This window comes from Cajanus cajan, chromosome 1 (genome assembly GCF_000230855.2).
Source record: "Cajanus cajan strain Asha chromosome 1, NIPB_CcT2T_4, whole genome shotgun sequence".
In the NCBI taxonomy this organism is placed as follows: Eukaryota; Viridiplantae; Streptophyta; class Magnoliopsida; order Fabales; family Fabaceae; genus Cajanus; species Cajanus cajan.
Genome location: NC_138517.1, coordinates 37,310,968 through 37,325,671, shown reverse-complemented (window position 1 = coordinate 37,325,671; position 14,704 = coordinate 37,310,968). Strand labels below are relative to the sequence as shown.

General features: G+C 37.1%; 1 protein-coding gene across 1 annotated transcript; it reads right to left on the bottom strand.

Annotated features, from left to right (window-relative positions):
* Positions 1-7,870: 7,870 nt before the first annotated feature.
* Positions 7,871-10,690, bottom strand: LOC109791981 (putative pectinesterase/pectinesterase inhibitor 45). Its single transcript, XM_020351356.3, has 3 exons — positions 9,470-10,690; positions 8,983-9,143; positions 7,871-8,640 (listed from the first exon to the last, which is right to left on the bottom strand). Exons 1-3 carry the CDS (start codon positions 10,534-10,536, stop codon positions 7,958-7,960), a joined length of 1,911 nt encoding a protein of 636 aa, XP_020206945.1. The 5' UTR covers positions 10,537-10,690; the 3' UTR covers positions 7,871-7,957.
* Between the last annotated feature and the right edge of the window lie 4,014 nt (positions 10,691-14,704).

Here is a 14,704-nt window from a genome sequence, read left to right as displayed (position 1 = left end):
TATTCTCCATTGGGTGATAAAGATGGTAAACTTGTACCATCTAGGCTTCTGGCTTGATGTTGATGCTTCCTACTACTTTTGCTTGCCTCATGGTAATGTGTTCTTTATTTGTAGCTTGTTGAAGAGGGAGTATGTTCTAGGCTCAGCCTCTCCAGGCTAGATTGATATTTGGGGCTTCAGTCGGCCCAATGGTGATTTTGTCGAGTACCGTCTCTCTAGACTTTTCCCTTACGGCTTTGTCGTATACTGGATCGGGAAGCGAGTACCGTTTCTCCAAAATTTTCCCTCACGGATTTGTCGTATACTGGATTGAGAGGTGAGTACTGTCTCTCCAGACTTTTCCCTCACGGCTTTGTCGTATACCAGATTGGGAAGCGAGTATCGTCTCTCCAGACTTTTCCCTCACGGCTTTGTCGTGTACCGGATTGGGAAGTGAGTACCGTCTCTCCAGAGTTTTCCATCACGGCTTTGTCGTGTAGCATATTAGGAAGTGAGTACCGTCTCTCCAAACCTTTCCTTCACGGCTTTGTCATGTACTGGATTGGGAGGTGAGTACCGTCTCTCTAGACTTTTCCCTCACGACTTTGTAGTATACCAAATTGGGAAGTGAGTACCGTCTCTCTAGACCTTTCCCTCACGTCTTTGTTGTGTACCGGATTGGGAGGTGAGTACCGTCTCTCCAGACTTTTCCTTTACGAATTTATCGTATACCGGATCAGGAGGTGAGTACTAATCTCCAAACTTTTCCCTTACGATTTTGTCGTGTACCGGGTTGGAAGGTGTTTTGTGATGCCCCTAGTTTGGGCTGCTTTTGCCTTTTGTTCAAAGGGTGTCAATTGGAACTTGTGTTCCCTTTTTTTTGTTGGGATGCAAAAATGTTGAATGCTTATTCATGTAGGATTTTTATTATTTTTATTCTTTATTAATCCTTATTAGATAAAGAAATTTTTCTAAGTGTGTGAAATGTTGTTGGATGCGTGCAATGCATGTTTTGATTTTTGGCTTTTAGAAGGTGGCTCTCTTTTTCTCCTTCCCACGAATATTATATTACTTTGATTGATTGATGTGCGGTATCAACTATATTGGCCACTCAGTGTCTTGGGGCTCTCCTTTTTCTTTTTATTATCTTTTTAGAAACCCTATCTTTTTCCTAGGATGTATCCTAGCGGGTATTTTGCTTTCTTCTTCAACCCTGATTTTTGCCTAGGATGCCCTTTGCGGATTTTCATCCCAGCGGGTCATTTTTTTAACGCACGATTCCTCTTGAGAAATCCTATGGTCCTGCATCGGATCACTTTCTTATCCTTTCCTTATCTGAGATTAACTTTTCCACTTCCTCAATGATCTTTGTGTGTTTCAATGATATTCTCATCTGCCTCAAACTCATAATGTGTCGTAGATGTTCAGAGATTGAATAATTTCACTATCTTCAGTCGTGTTTGTTTTTTCGTTCATTATGATTGGTTTTAGACTTTAATGATGGGTAAAGGAAAAGGAATGAAACAGATATTTGTAGAAATGACGTACATCATTGATTGAATGTATAAAAAATTTTTTTTGCAAGACCTTATTACGAGATCCCACCACTTTGGGCAGAAGTCGTGGGTAAAAAGAAAACAAATCTTAACGGAGCCCCTGCTCTAGTGGTCTTTCGACATCGTACTCCAAGGTCACTTCTCGTCATGCTTGTGCAACAGGTGCTTGTCGATGCTAGGTGTGTTGGTGTCAAATTTCAACCACCTAACGTCTATAAGTCCTTGCACACGATATTAATATTGTAGGGCCTTGCATTGCTCCATAATGTGTCTCGAAGAGTCAGAGTGGTAGTCACACCTTTCCTTAGGCTTGTACCGTGGTGGATAAGGAGGGTCCATCTTCTTTGTTGGAGGAAGTCAGACCAACATTGAAGCCTCCAGAAGTTGGGGTAGCAGCTTTGCATATATGGTGGGGATTTTGTCTACCGCCTTGTCATCTCTAAGCTTTGCCTATGGCCCAGCTCGGACTTGGGAGAAAATATAACGACATTGACCCTTTCTTCTCTCCTCTTTTCATATTTCTTTTGGGGTCGAAGCTCATCGGAGCCTTCCCTATCTTCCCACTCTTTAAACCTTGCTCAACTCTTTCGCCTATAGTGACTATGTCGGCGAAAAGGGTTGAGGTATTCCCTATCATCTTGTCATAATAGGGGCCATTCAAGGAGTTGTTGAAGAGGGTTACAATTTCTTTGTCTGACAACGGGGGCTCTACTTGAGCAGCTAGCTAGTTCTCTCCACCTTTGTGCATATGCTTTGAAAGGTTCATCACCCTTCTTGCTCAGATTTTGAAGGTCTGACCTATCAGGCATCAGGTCGATGTTGTATTTGTAACGCTTGAGGAATGCATCAGCGAGCTGTTTCTAGGTTTGAATTCTTTCCCCCTCCAATTGCATGTACCATTTTAGCGCCACATTTGATAAGCTCTCCTGAAAGTAGTGTATCAGGAGTTTCTCGTTACTAACATAAACGTCCATCTTTTGACAATACATTGTTAGATGGCCCCTCAAGCAATTGCTCCCATTATATTTAAGGAAATCGGGGATTTTGAATTTCGGAGGGAATTCAATGCCTTGTAGTAAGCACATCTCTACAGCTTCCTTAATGTCAAAGCTATGGCCTTCTATAGATTTCAATCTCTCCTCCAAGGAATTAAGTTGGTCCATGGAATTGTCTCCAACGTTACTAGCACTATGGTCGTTATGTTGCAATTTGTTTATGGCCTCGAACATTTTAACCATTTGTTCCTTGAGTTGTCTGAGCTCCTTGTTGAGGATACAATTTCTTTCTTCTAAGGCTTCCATGGCTTTTATTCTTTGAGCTCTCGTGAGTACGGAGTGTTGAAAAGCCACCTTCGAGGGATAATGATAGTTTCCTATTAAGCTATTTAAATGATAATGCATGAAGGTAGTTCTTAACAAAGACTCGATGGCTCGTCCTTGCCGAAAGGTGAGTTATGAGTGTTCCTCGTCATAATATTTTATGATGTGACAGAGGTCACACTGATTTCTCGTCTTTGATACAAATTCCCTTAATGATCCTAAATATACGATATGCATTTTTTTTTGTATTTTCCTTATTATTTTTTATTTTTTATTTTTTACTTTTTTGAAAATGCATGAAAGGATGCATGCTTCTCATAGATTTTTTTTTCACACTAGGTTTTCCCTCATGATAATGCATTTTTATTTTTGTGTCTTTCTTTTACCGTAAGGGATTATAAAATAGACAAACAGTTTGAATAAACAAAATACAACAAACATATGCTCATACAACGTAACCCACAAACAGTCAAGTTCAAATCCTTGGTCTGTGGTCCCTGTCAAGAAAAGTGCGTTGTTTAGGAAAGTTCTAAGCTCATTGGTCTTTAAGGCTCCCAAGGTGCCCCCATTATAAGAACCCAGTACCTCTGTTACTTTCACCTAGCAAACTCTAAGGTCTGTCGTAGTATTTTGGGCTAAAGTAACTAGTTATCACCTTGAGTGTGATTTTTGACAAGGCTCACAGGCTCTAAGGTCATACTTAGGTCGGTCGTACGTCAACCACTCCCTATGTTTATACCCTCATGCCCAGGTATAGGGGGACTGTTGTGTGCTATGGTTTGTGTACAATTGTTATTTCAAACAGTGCAGAATTTAAGCAAACAAACAAATAATAAAGCCACACAAGTAAAAAAAACAGGTAAAGGGGAAAAGATATTTAAACTATTATTATTATCTTGTTAACTTCATCATTCATTTGGGCCTGAACCTCTTTAAACTTTCTCAGTGGAGTTGCCATCTATCGTAACTCAAAAAGATCCGATCTTACGACTAAATGCTTTGGACTACCTTTTGAAAAATCTCATCAATTAAGGAATGCTCGGAGACCAGAATAATCCTTAATTAATGATTTTGAAAAATGGTTCATGGAGTCGCCGCTAATGTTTTACTCAAAACATTAGAAAAAGAAGAGGTTTTCAAAAGTCCAATAATGGCCTTAACAACCAAAATTGGGTTCGTGGGTCGGTTACGTATAGGGAAGGTATTAAGCGCCCCTACAATGCCCTAAATCGGTACCCTTATGATGAAATTAGCATAATAATAATTAATACTTTAAATATTGATTCCCCTTTATTGATGATGGCTTACATGCATGAAATTTAAATTATACGATTTGTCATAAGATGTCTACATGATTATCTATTTTTGTTTATGACAATCTTTATTAAAAATAAGAAAGAAGGAAGAAGAAGAAAGAGATTGATTGAAATACCTCTTGGTTGAGCTTTATTGGACCTTCAAATAATGAGATCTCTTAGGCACTTTTTGGCTACCTTTCACACTACACAAGTACCTCACAAATCTCAAGAAATACAAAAGAATAGAAAGAGGGAGAGAATTTTTTAGCTATATGGAGTTCTGAACGAAATTTTTTGGCACTTGGGGCAGTGCCCGAGTCTTCTATATATAGACGTCAGAACTGACCAGAATAGTATATTTTGGGTTCAAAAGAGCCTGTTCTGGACCAGTCTATTATGAGTTAAATTTGAATCTGCAATGGCCCGTTTCAAAAGTAGAACGATCCATTATGAATTTGAAATTTACTCATAACAACCTATGTTGGAACTGCCTGTTCCAAACTAGGATTTTTAGGCCTTTTTAGTAGCTTGGAACGACCCGTTCTGGATTGGAAACGGCTCGTTCTAGGCTACTAAATCACCCTTATTGGGCTTTGGGTCTTCTGATGTCATATCATGTCATTTCTAGTTCTTCAGGAGCTCTTCTTCTTCTTGCTAGATGTTCATTTCCTTGTTTTTATACCCTAGACGAAATTAGGTGTCTACACACATCATTAGAACAAAAGGAGAAATAAGACTTTATAAAACACACATACTGCATTAGTTGAGAGGTCTTTTGAGTGATGACTAAGAACAAAACCGTAAAGATTTAGGCCTAAAGTAGACAATATCTTACCAATATGTAGAGTTGTGTGTGCAAATATCCCCCAAATACTAATAAAAAATAACAAAACATAACCCTCTTCTTAATAAATATATATCTCTTCAAATAAACTGACAAAATAATCCTAATACACCTGTGCTTCACCACTTTATTAAAAAGGTTGGATTGCAATCACCATTAACAAACCAATTCAACTTAACTTTTTTCCTTCCAAAAAGCTTCTTCATATACATTAGTGCTTGCTAAAGTTCTAATTGAGTTTGAGTTTTGATCTCTATACGAGTATCCCCTATGCATTTATGTAGTTAAATTTTCATGTAAAAAATTACCATTTTACTATTTTCTTTTCATTCATGTTTGTTTCTTTTGGGGGGAAATTTACGTCGGACCTACCCGACGTAGATAATCTAATTTACGTCGGACACCCCTAGGTCCGACGTAAATTTCCTCTTCCATATTTACGGAACTGCCACCGCGTTTTTACAACGTCGGGTGTTCCACTTTCCGACGTAAATGAGGAGACGTAATAGCCCCTTTTTCCACTAATGTAAAACACTCACTTTTTTTTTTTAAAAAAAAAAGAAATAAAGATTTTAATAAAGATGATAAACATGTTAATTACATTAATTTGATTTCTTCATTGCATCTAAACAACATACGTAAAAGTAATAGATCACTCTATCGAATTACAAATGATAATAAAAATAAATTATGTAAAAAATATTAATTTATTTTCTTTTAGTTAAATATATAATTAACAAAATATTAAATAATATATATATATATATATATATATATTTATTTATTTATAATGTTAGCTTATTTTTCAAATTTAACTAAAATTTATGTGATAACTTTTTTTTTTATAAATAAAACATCATAAAGTACTAATTTTTTTCTGCATGTAAAAGGGTTTTTAATCAACACATTGACTTCGAAATAGTTTCTAAAGAGATTCTTTTAATATTTTTTACTAAAAATATTAGATAGCGACTCCCTGATTTTAATTGCAAATTTTAATAAGGGGTTATTATTGTACCCTCAATAAATGAGGAATTTTGGTAGATGTGTATGTACACATCATTTAAATGTCATGTCAGTCTTTGAAATAAATTTTATTTTTTATTTAAATTTTTATATTATTTATTTTTAGGGTTTAGGGTAGTCTTCGGATCCACCTCTACATTATGACTCAACCCAAATTTGTCTACCTCATGGACTACTCCTGCCATCACCCCTCCTCACCTCTATGTCTTCTTCCAGCAATTCATGAACTAGTTCGCCCTCATCAGCGACTTCCTCCCCTCCTCCCTTGACTTTCAGCGCAAGATCCTCCTCTACTCCAGCCTCGGCCATGAGACCTACCTCCCCACCTCTGTCCATGCCATCCCCCCAACCCCTTCATGGCCGTTGGCAGGGAGGAAGCCGAGTAGGTCATGTTCTCCGTCCTTGACAACCTCTTTGCCAACACCTACGTCAAACCCAAACACATCGAAATCCTTGTCCTCAACTACAGCCTCTTCAACCCCACCCCTCCCCTCTCCGCCATGATCATGAACCGCTACAAGTTTCACGACAACGTCAATGGCTTCAACCTTGGCGACATGGGCTGCAACACCGATTTCATCACCCTCGATCTTGCTAAGGACATGCTTTAGGTGTATATGTTTAAGTTAAGATATCCCAAAAATAAAAATAATATATATATATATATATATATGACTTTTTTAATAAAATAAATCAAGAACCAAATTAAAATATATAAATATAAAATGATAATGTGACTGAAAAATGATGATATGACAAAAAGTCAAACAACTCTTCCAAAACCTTCCCAAAATAAGAATGTATGGTAGAAATTCTCATTTTAATATTTAGTGTGTGAACATACAATATGGTTGCATCAATGAGAAATGTTTGGGCTTAATGATATATCTTTTTTGCTTCAGTGGAAAAAAAATATAAACAGCCTAAACTAGCCTATTTTTGTTTTTTTTTTTTTTTTGACAAAGAAGCCAATACTAGCCTATCCCTTAGGAAAAGGGAATCTAGTTGAGGAGAAAGGATATCCCAGATAATCAAATCTTGAAATTGAGATTTGAGTGTAGCCAAGAAATGGGCACACACATAACTTCTCTGAAAACTCAGACAAAGTTCAACCTCTGGAAATTAACTAAACTCACTCCAAGATCATTGCATCCAAAGAAGCATGCTTTTAGAAGGGAGGGCAAACTCCAGATCTCAAAATATCACAAACATTAGCTAAATTACCTATAAAGTAGTCGCAACCCTCAAATATGAATTTGTTAGGAAACAGGAAATAACTTGAAACTTATTATAAATGTATGATACTTATAACTATATTTTAGCTAAAGAGTTGTTTTAATCATATACTAGCTAGGAAGAAAAAATGAGTAACATAACACTAAAAATCAATTACGAAATAGTTAGAAATTTTAAAAAATTACCTATTAATTTTATTTTATTGTACAATGGTTATACATATATGTGTTTATTTTTTCAGTCATACATTAAAAATCCTTAATCAATTCCTCTTTTTGGAGTCAGCTTATTAATTACCTTTGGAAGCTTATAATTTCAATGTTTTAAATAGAACTTTTGAATAAACATCACCTTTAATTTCCTAAAACAAAATTAATTAAGTCAAACATGGTACACCTCAAATCGTAATATCTTGTTCGGCTTTTCCTCGTTTAAATTTTATGATACTTTTCAATGTATGTATCTTTTTAGGACTATAAGACTATTAAATCCATATTTTTAAAATTCTTTTTTTTTAATACAAATTATAAGTATTTTTGAGAATTTTTTTTAATAAAAAAATTTATAGATCGTGAATATTTTAAATCATGGACAAACTTTACTGAGACAAAATTTAGAAAAAATATAAATTGAATCAGCTCAAGCATTTAGCTCAACTGGTGGATACATGTACATTTAGAATTAACGATAAGAGAGGATTTAATTGTACAAGCCTAGTTGAGCTGGTACGCCTGTGCCGTTGATCCACGTCCCTTGCAAGAAAGCCTCAACGGTGTAAGTCGTAGCCTCATCCTTGTTAATGTTATGGAGGGTAGACCAACGAACCCTAGCATTGGTGTTGGCGCCGGCTCCATTGTTGTTGTACTCACCATAGTAGAGTGTGTTTAGGGCAAAGTCACCTTCCCAAGGTAGCCACCCATCGGGATGAATCAAACTGTTGATCTCGGTCTCCATGATGATGGTTCGGGAGAACTCCTTCCATGGCCTTCCGAGGTAGTTCTTGGTTTCGGGAGGCAAGTCATCGGAGGCTTTGATGACGCACTTCTGGAGAACGAAGCCAGTGTCCTCTTGCTTGTCGATTCTGCCTTGTGCGGTCACGATGTTCTGCTGGGTTTCCAGGGGCTTTCGCACCACCATGGTGCAGTTTTGGAACACTGCTGAGGCGTCGCCGAAGATGAAGTCGATGGTGCCCGTGATCACGCAGTCGCGGTAGAATTGCCTGTGGGTTTGGGCGTAGAGTGTGTCTTGGTAACCGTCGAAGAGACAGTTGAAGAACACTGCTTGGTCGGCTTGCACTCTCGCTGCCACTGCTTGGTGCTTCGCTGCTCCTGCGGTGTTTTGGAATCCCATGTCTTTGCCCAAGAATCCATCTCCAAGTACAACTGAAACGTCCATGCAAACAATATAGTATTAGACAATATAGAGTTTCTCCACCAAAACTTGTCAAAATATATAGTCTAGAAGTGTTTTTTTTTAGAGTTTCTCTACTACAAAATACTCTTTACTTTCGTTACTTTTAAGTTTGTATCTAAAGGGATCTAATATATTCTGATACATTTGTAATGTTTAAGATTGGTTTCAATGAATTTGACAAAGAATGTGTTACTACTTACTATCATTTTTAATAGGCATGCAGCAAATGCTATGATATATATAGCATAGTGTGAAAAATTGTGTTGATTGAGGAATGAGGAGGGATATATGGAGTTATGTTTTACACTTACCAAATGATGCAGTTTGGAAGGTTCTGACTCCGTCCACGTAATTCTTGTTGCCAGTGATGATACTCTTGTCCATTCCATCACCAAACATGGTTAGGTTCGTCATTTGCTTTGTCACTGTCACTGTCTCATCGTATACTCCGGCTTTAACATAAACCACGTACCTGCAAAAACATTGAAAATCACACGCTTTTCATTACCATGCGTAGAGATATATTAATAATGTCATCAGGTTATATATTGTTTTTCCTTTCTCACAAAATAAGTCAGTAAAAGTTCAATTATTTGCTTAAAAGATAAACTTTAGATTCAATATCATATATGTAGAGATTTTTCTTCATTTTTCTAATCAAAATTAAAGTTTTACCAGAATAATACAAATATAAACATTTAATAAAATCATATTTCTTAATTATCGGAGAACAACAACTATGATACTGTACATAACTGATATAAGTGTAATATATGAAGAAAAGAGAAAAATATATACCTGCCAGTGTATGTTTTTGGGATTGCAGCCAAAGCCTCAGAAACGGTTTTGAAGTTTCCGCTGCCATCTTGTGCGACTGTAACATTAGGCACGAGTTTCTCATTGGTTCCAACGATCTCAGTAGGGCCGGACCAAGCAGGAACGGGCACGGCCCATGTAGGAATTGGGCCATCCCAATCAGGAACCGGGGTTGGAGCCGAGCCAGGAGCAGCAGAACCAGAAGCAGCACGAGGAGCAGGAGCAAAAACACCACCAATTCCAACACCACGGGGCTGAGCAGCAACAGGCCCTGAAGTAGGAGCAGAAGCAGAAGCAGAAGCACCATCATTGTTATCACTCTCCCACGGAAGGTGAAAGTTCCCAGCACCTTTGAATATCGAAAAGAACGAAGAAACCTGCGACACCACGGCAAGAGCGTTACTCACAAGCTCCCTCGACTCGTTAAACGCGTTCCTGAACTCGTTCTTCAAGTTCCCTTCGGGGAACCCATCGATGCAGGTTTGTTGGTACGACATGACAGCACTGAGCCAGTTGTTTAGGTCAGGGGCCTTGGATGAAAGCTTATCAGAGTCGATTTCACCGACTTGGTTGATGGAAAATCCAAGCTCTTCCTTGGCATCTTCGAACAACTGCTTACAATCTTCATACGCGCCCTTTTCCTCCTCGGACGCGAACTTCATCTTGGAGGTTTCGTTGAAGGCTTTGTTAACCTCGTTCTCCGCAACAACCATGGTAACCAGAAGAAGGTCCTTTGGCTGCGCCAGTTGTGGGTCCTTCTTCAAGGCCTCGTTGAGCGTGTTTTCGCATTTGTCCTTGTACTCAGCGGAGCCGCAAATCATTCCGACAAGCCTCGAGTTTTGGTCCACGTGTGGGGTGCCGGTTGGTTTCATGGCAACGCCGTCCTTGGTGTTCGCGCCTGTTCTTTGGACCACCACAAACGCGGCGGCGCCGATGACGCATGCCAGGAGCACGGCGGAGACAACACTAATGAGGATCTTCTTCCTCATCTTTAGTTTGGCCTGGTTTTTGCGGCGCTCGGAGATGACGTCGAAGTCCTGAAACGCCATTGGGGCTTTTCTTTTCTTTTTTTTCTTTTCTTTTTTTAGTTTATTGGGTCTAAGGCAGAGGGTGGCTCTGCCTTAGCCGCAAGGGACGAGGAAGTGAAAGAGAAAAAGGAACTAAGGTTGCTGCTGGTGTTAGCTCCTTTCCCTTTGCTTTGAGGCTTCACGTCTTTGGAAATTTATACTGTTTCTCGTGTGCATGTGTGGACGAGAGATCATTCAGGTGTTACTATTTTTTTGAAAGTTTGTTAATCGACGACTGCGAGGAATAATGGGGTGATGACACCTGCGTGCTAATTTGTAGCCAACTTTAGACCAGCTTTGAAAATTTCTATATCATCATAAGTCTAACTAGTTTATATATAATAGTAAAAAATATAATGTTATTAGCTTTTTTATAAATTAAAAAATTTAAATAATACAGCCGAGATCATGTACATTTAATGATCCAGAACTAGTTAATTATTTTTCGTGTAATAGATATTGACCATACTATAGACATAGACATATAGTGCTCATAAATTATTCAATAATTGTTCGTATATACCATAATCCTCAAATGGAGTAATAAAGACTTAAAATTATCTGTATTTGGAACTACACTAGCATAACATTCTCTTTACCATCGACCAACAAGGATTTTGGAAGAATAACGGGACTACGACAGGTGATTTATTTTCCGTGTTTCCTTTTTAGCAAAACGAGATCAAAAGAAACCACAAACTCAATTTCTGAGTTCATTGAAATAGCAGCATAGAAACCACTTTTCGCAACATATTAATTTACATATAAAGATAATAGGTCATATGTATTACAGTATGACGATGAAAAAAAAACTCATTCTTCTCTTTACGATCAAAGATCAGATAATACAAAAAAAAAAAAAAAGTAACACAATATTAAAATATTATATTGATACATATGTTTGATATTATCTATTAATTTGAATCTAAACTCTCATGAAATTATTTTTATTATCACTCAAAAAATGACATATTAATAAAGACTTTATGTGTACTTATGGAATCATATTCCTCTTTTTATTCTAATAATATGAAACTTTGTTTGTACTTTCAACAAGTTGAAAATATTAAATTATATGAAAGATGTCATTTAATTAAAGGATAATTTTTGGATGCATAATTATTAATTAAAATATTAAGATTTAAATATATTGTTAATTATTTTAATATGAGAAATTTATTTTTAATTCTTTAAATTTAAAATTAATTTTTTAGTCATTTAATTTCAAAAAAAAATTACTTTAGTCTCTATATTTAAATGTCGTTAATAAATTTATCAAACAAAATTTACCTATTACTTATTTTGTCATACAAATAAGTGGTCCTAATTGACTAAAATAAGTTTTTATTTTTTATGAAATTACAAGGAGAAAAAATGATCAATTTTTAAATTTGAGGGATCAAATATACAGTTATTCCAAATTTAATTAACTAAAAACATGTCTAAGTAAAAAAACTTAATAAAAATTGTCACTACTACAAAAACATTATTTAACATCGCCAAATTTACATCGGTTCTAGTAGAACCGATGTAAATGATAAACGCGGTGGCAAACTTGTAAATAAATAAAAAATAAAAACATATTTACATCGGTTTTATTTATAACCGATGTAAAAATAAAATTCGGGAGTTATTCTACATCGGTCTTGGGTCATGACCGATGTAGAAATGAGAACCTAATTTTCCCCTTTCCCTCATCAGCAACGTAAACCCAGCTGCCTCCTCCCACTCCCCATCCCTCTCCCCCATCCACCAAACCCTAATATCTTCGTGCTCTCCTCCAGCCTCGCCCCCGACGCCGCCACCGCCGACATCGCCGTCCACGCCCTCTGCTCCGCCTCCCACCTCGACCACGCCGTCCAATTGCTCAAGGAATTCGCCTCCAAGCACTGCCCCCCAGACACCTTCACCTTCAACCACCTCCTCAAGCACCTCTGCAAGTCCCGCCCCCTCTCCTCCATCTACGCCTTCATCGACGAGATGCACCGCGACTTCGCCCTCAAGCCCGACCTCGTCACCTACACCATCCTCATCTACAACGTCTGGAACTCCAAGAACCTCCGAGAGCCCACGCGCCTCGTCGTCGTCCTCCACCGCGAGGGCCTCAAGCCCGATTGCTTCCTCTACAACACCACATGAAAGGCTACTGCGCCCTCAGCAGGGGGAGCGAGGCCATCGAGGTTCTTAGTTAGTTACTTCTCATCTCATGTTGTATATAAGCTAAGTAGATGCCTAGTCCCTTATCTATGTCTTCTGAATCTGAAATTGAACTCTCTAGTTTCAGAACAGTCTCAAGAGTTACTGCAAGAGCCAAGAAAAGGAAGTTATCTTTTTTGAGTGGGCCTCCATACGTGGCACTCATGCCAATCTTCAGGTAGAAGTTTCTATTGATAGTTGAAATTCTCAAAAGGGCACGATCTTTGTACTTTGCTCTTTGTTAATTGATGAGCTGGCTTCCCTTCCCCTCTTCCCATCTTTCTTGCCTGTCCACTTTCCCCTTTTATAATTTGCCTAATTCCACTTTGGATGTTCAATCTTTTCTCCATTTTGTTGGTTAGCTATTTTCAGCTCTATCAACAGTAGTTTGTTAATTAGTTTTTTTTTTCTCTCGTGGAAGATTATATTAGTTCAATTTTTATTTGATTGACTGTTACTTTAGATTGTCTCTTATCGAGTCTCTACCCTTTGTGTAGGCCATTCCCATTCCATCTTCGAAAGTAGTTATGGTTGAAAAAGTTTTCAATTTAGCTGCACAGAAGTTGGGATTTAAATTTGTGGCCAAGAAATGTAAGTATTATTCTTCAGAGCATGTTTCATATTTCATTGCTTATGTGGTCTGCTTCAGACCTAGATATCCATTTAGTTCTTAACCCTTATTTCCCTTTAAATTTATTGTTTTTCATTGCCTCATTACCAATTCTCAGTCATTGATTACCTGACTTGAAAAAAAAAAACTTCAATTTATTTGTTTTGAAAATGCTCTACATTTTTTTGAGGTTTCTTTATTTATATTCTGCTACATTCTTATGTTGGTCTTTAATGCAACCCAGTTGATAGCATTTCTGATGGAAGAGAGTTTTTAAAGACGCAAACTGATGGGGAATCAAGCTTGTTCTATGCTCAAATCCCAGGTGGCACAATTCTGCTACATCATGTTGAAGAGAAAGAGAGATTTCCTGCCCAATTTGGTCGTGAGGTACCTGTCCAATAGGGATGCACTGAGCAAATATAGAATCGTATCAATATATTTCTTAACAATTTCCTTTTTAAGAAGAGGTCTTCAATGATTAGATGTTTTTGTTACAAGATTGCAACTCTTTCTATTTTTTTTTTTAGAGAAAATCTTTGTATTTATTAGTAAGAGTTTACACTTGTAAACATGAATCAGGTTTTGAAACAAGCAGGTTTTTCACCTACTTTTTATACGTAGTTGAGAAGCTATTCACATTTGTTTCGAGAGGCAGGCGGATTGAGGGTGAACAGGGGTTGAGGGTTGAGAAGCTATTCACATTTGAATCAAGCATTAGTTATAATTAAGGGCATGCCATTTATCAGTAAAACATCATATTTATGCTTGTGTTATATTATTATGAACAGGGGTATTATTTTCTGAGTCACTAAAATACCTTGATTTTCAATTTAGTACAATTACTTATCTTGTATGAGTAAGAACTATGAAGAGTACTCACTCCCACAAGGATAGCCAATAATAGCTAGTTATAATTTTGTTAATTCCATAACATTCTTCTTAGATTGTAAATTCTTTTGATGTGCTTTCGGATTTGTGTGAATATGAAAGTATAGTAACTCTCCTCTTTTCTGTTATTAAGTCTTGAATTTGTGTTTTGTGTTGCTTGACGTGGATACGATATAGATATATTTTATTAAAAAAAATTTGGTACCTTTTTATGAATATAAAAATTTGGTGATGTTATTATTTGCTGAATATGCTTAAAACTCATTCTGGAATTTTCTTTTTCTGCCTGAATTGTTCTCCAGCAATTTTGAGCCAATAGTATAGTGTGTTGCTTGTACTCGTCTTGTTAGCATCGATAGTTTAAAGCTTGTAGTGTGAGGACTGACTATATTTAGATTGTCATTGTATATGCTATACACTGGGATATTTCTCTACCACCCTGTCATACCAATT

What these genes read in the sequence shown, in the direction of transcription:
- LOC109791981 (XM_020351356.3), bottom strand. Translation starts at nt 10,536, where the DNA reads ATGGCGTTTCAGGACTTCGACGTCATCTCCGAGCGCCGCAAAAACCAG. An exon ending in CCAAAAACATACACTGGCAG is followed by an intron (nt 9,144 to 9,469) that starts GTATATATTTTT and finishes ATGTTTTTGCAG; the next exon opens with GTACGTGGTTTATGTTAAAG. An exon ending in CTTCCAAACTGCATCATTTG is followed by an intron (nt 8,641 to 8,982) that starts GTAAGTGTAAAA and finishes TGGACGTTTCAG; the next exon opens with TTGTACTTGGAGATGGATTC.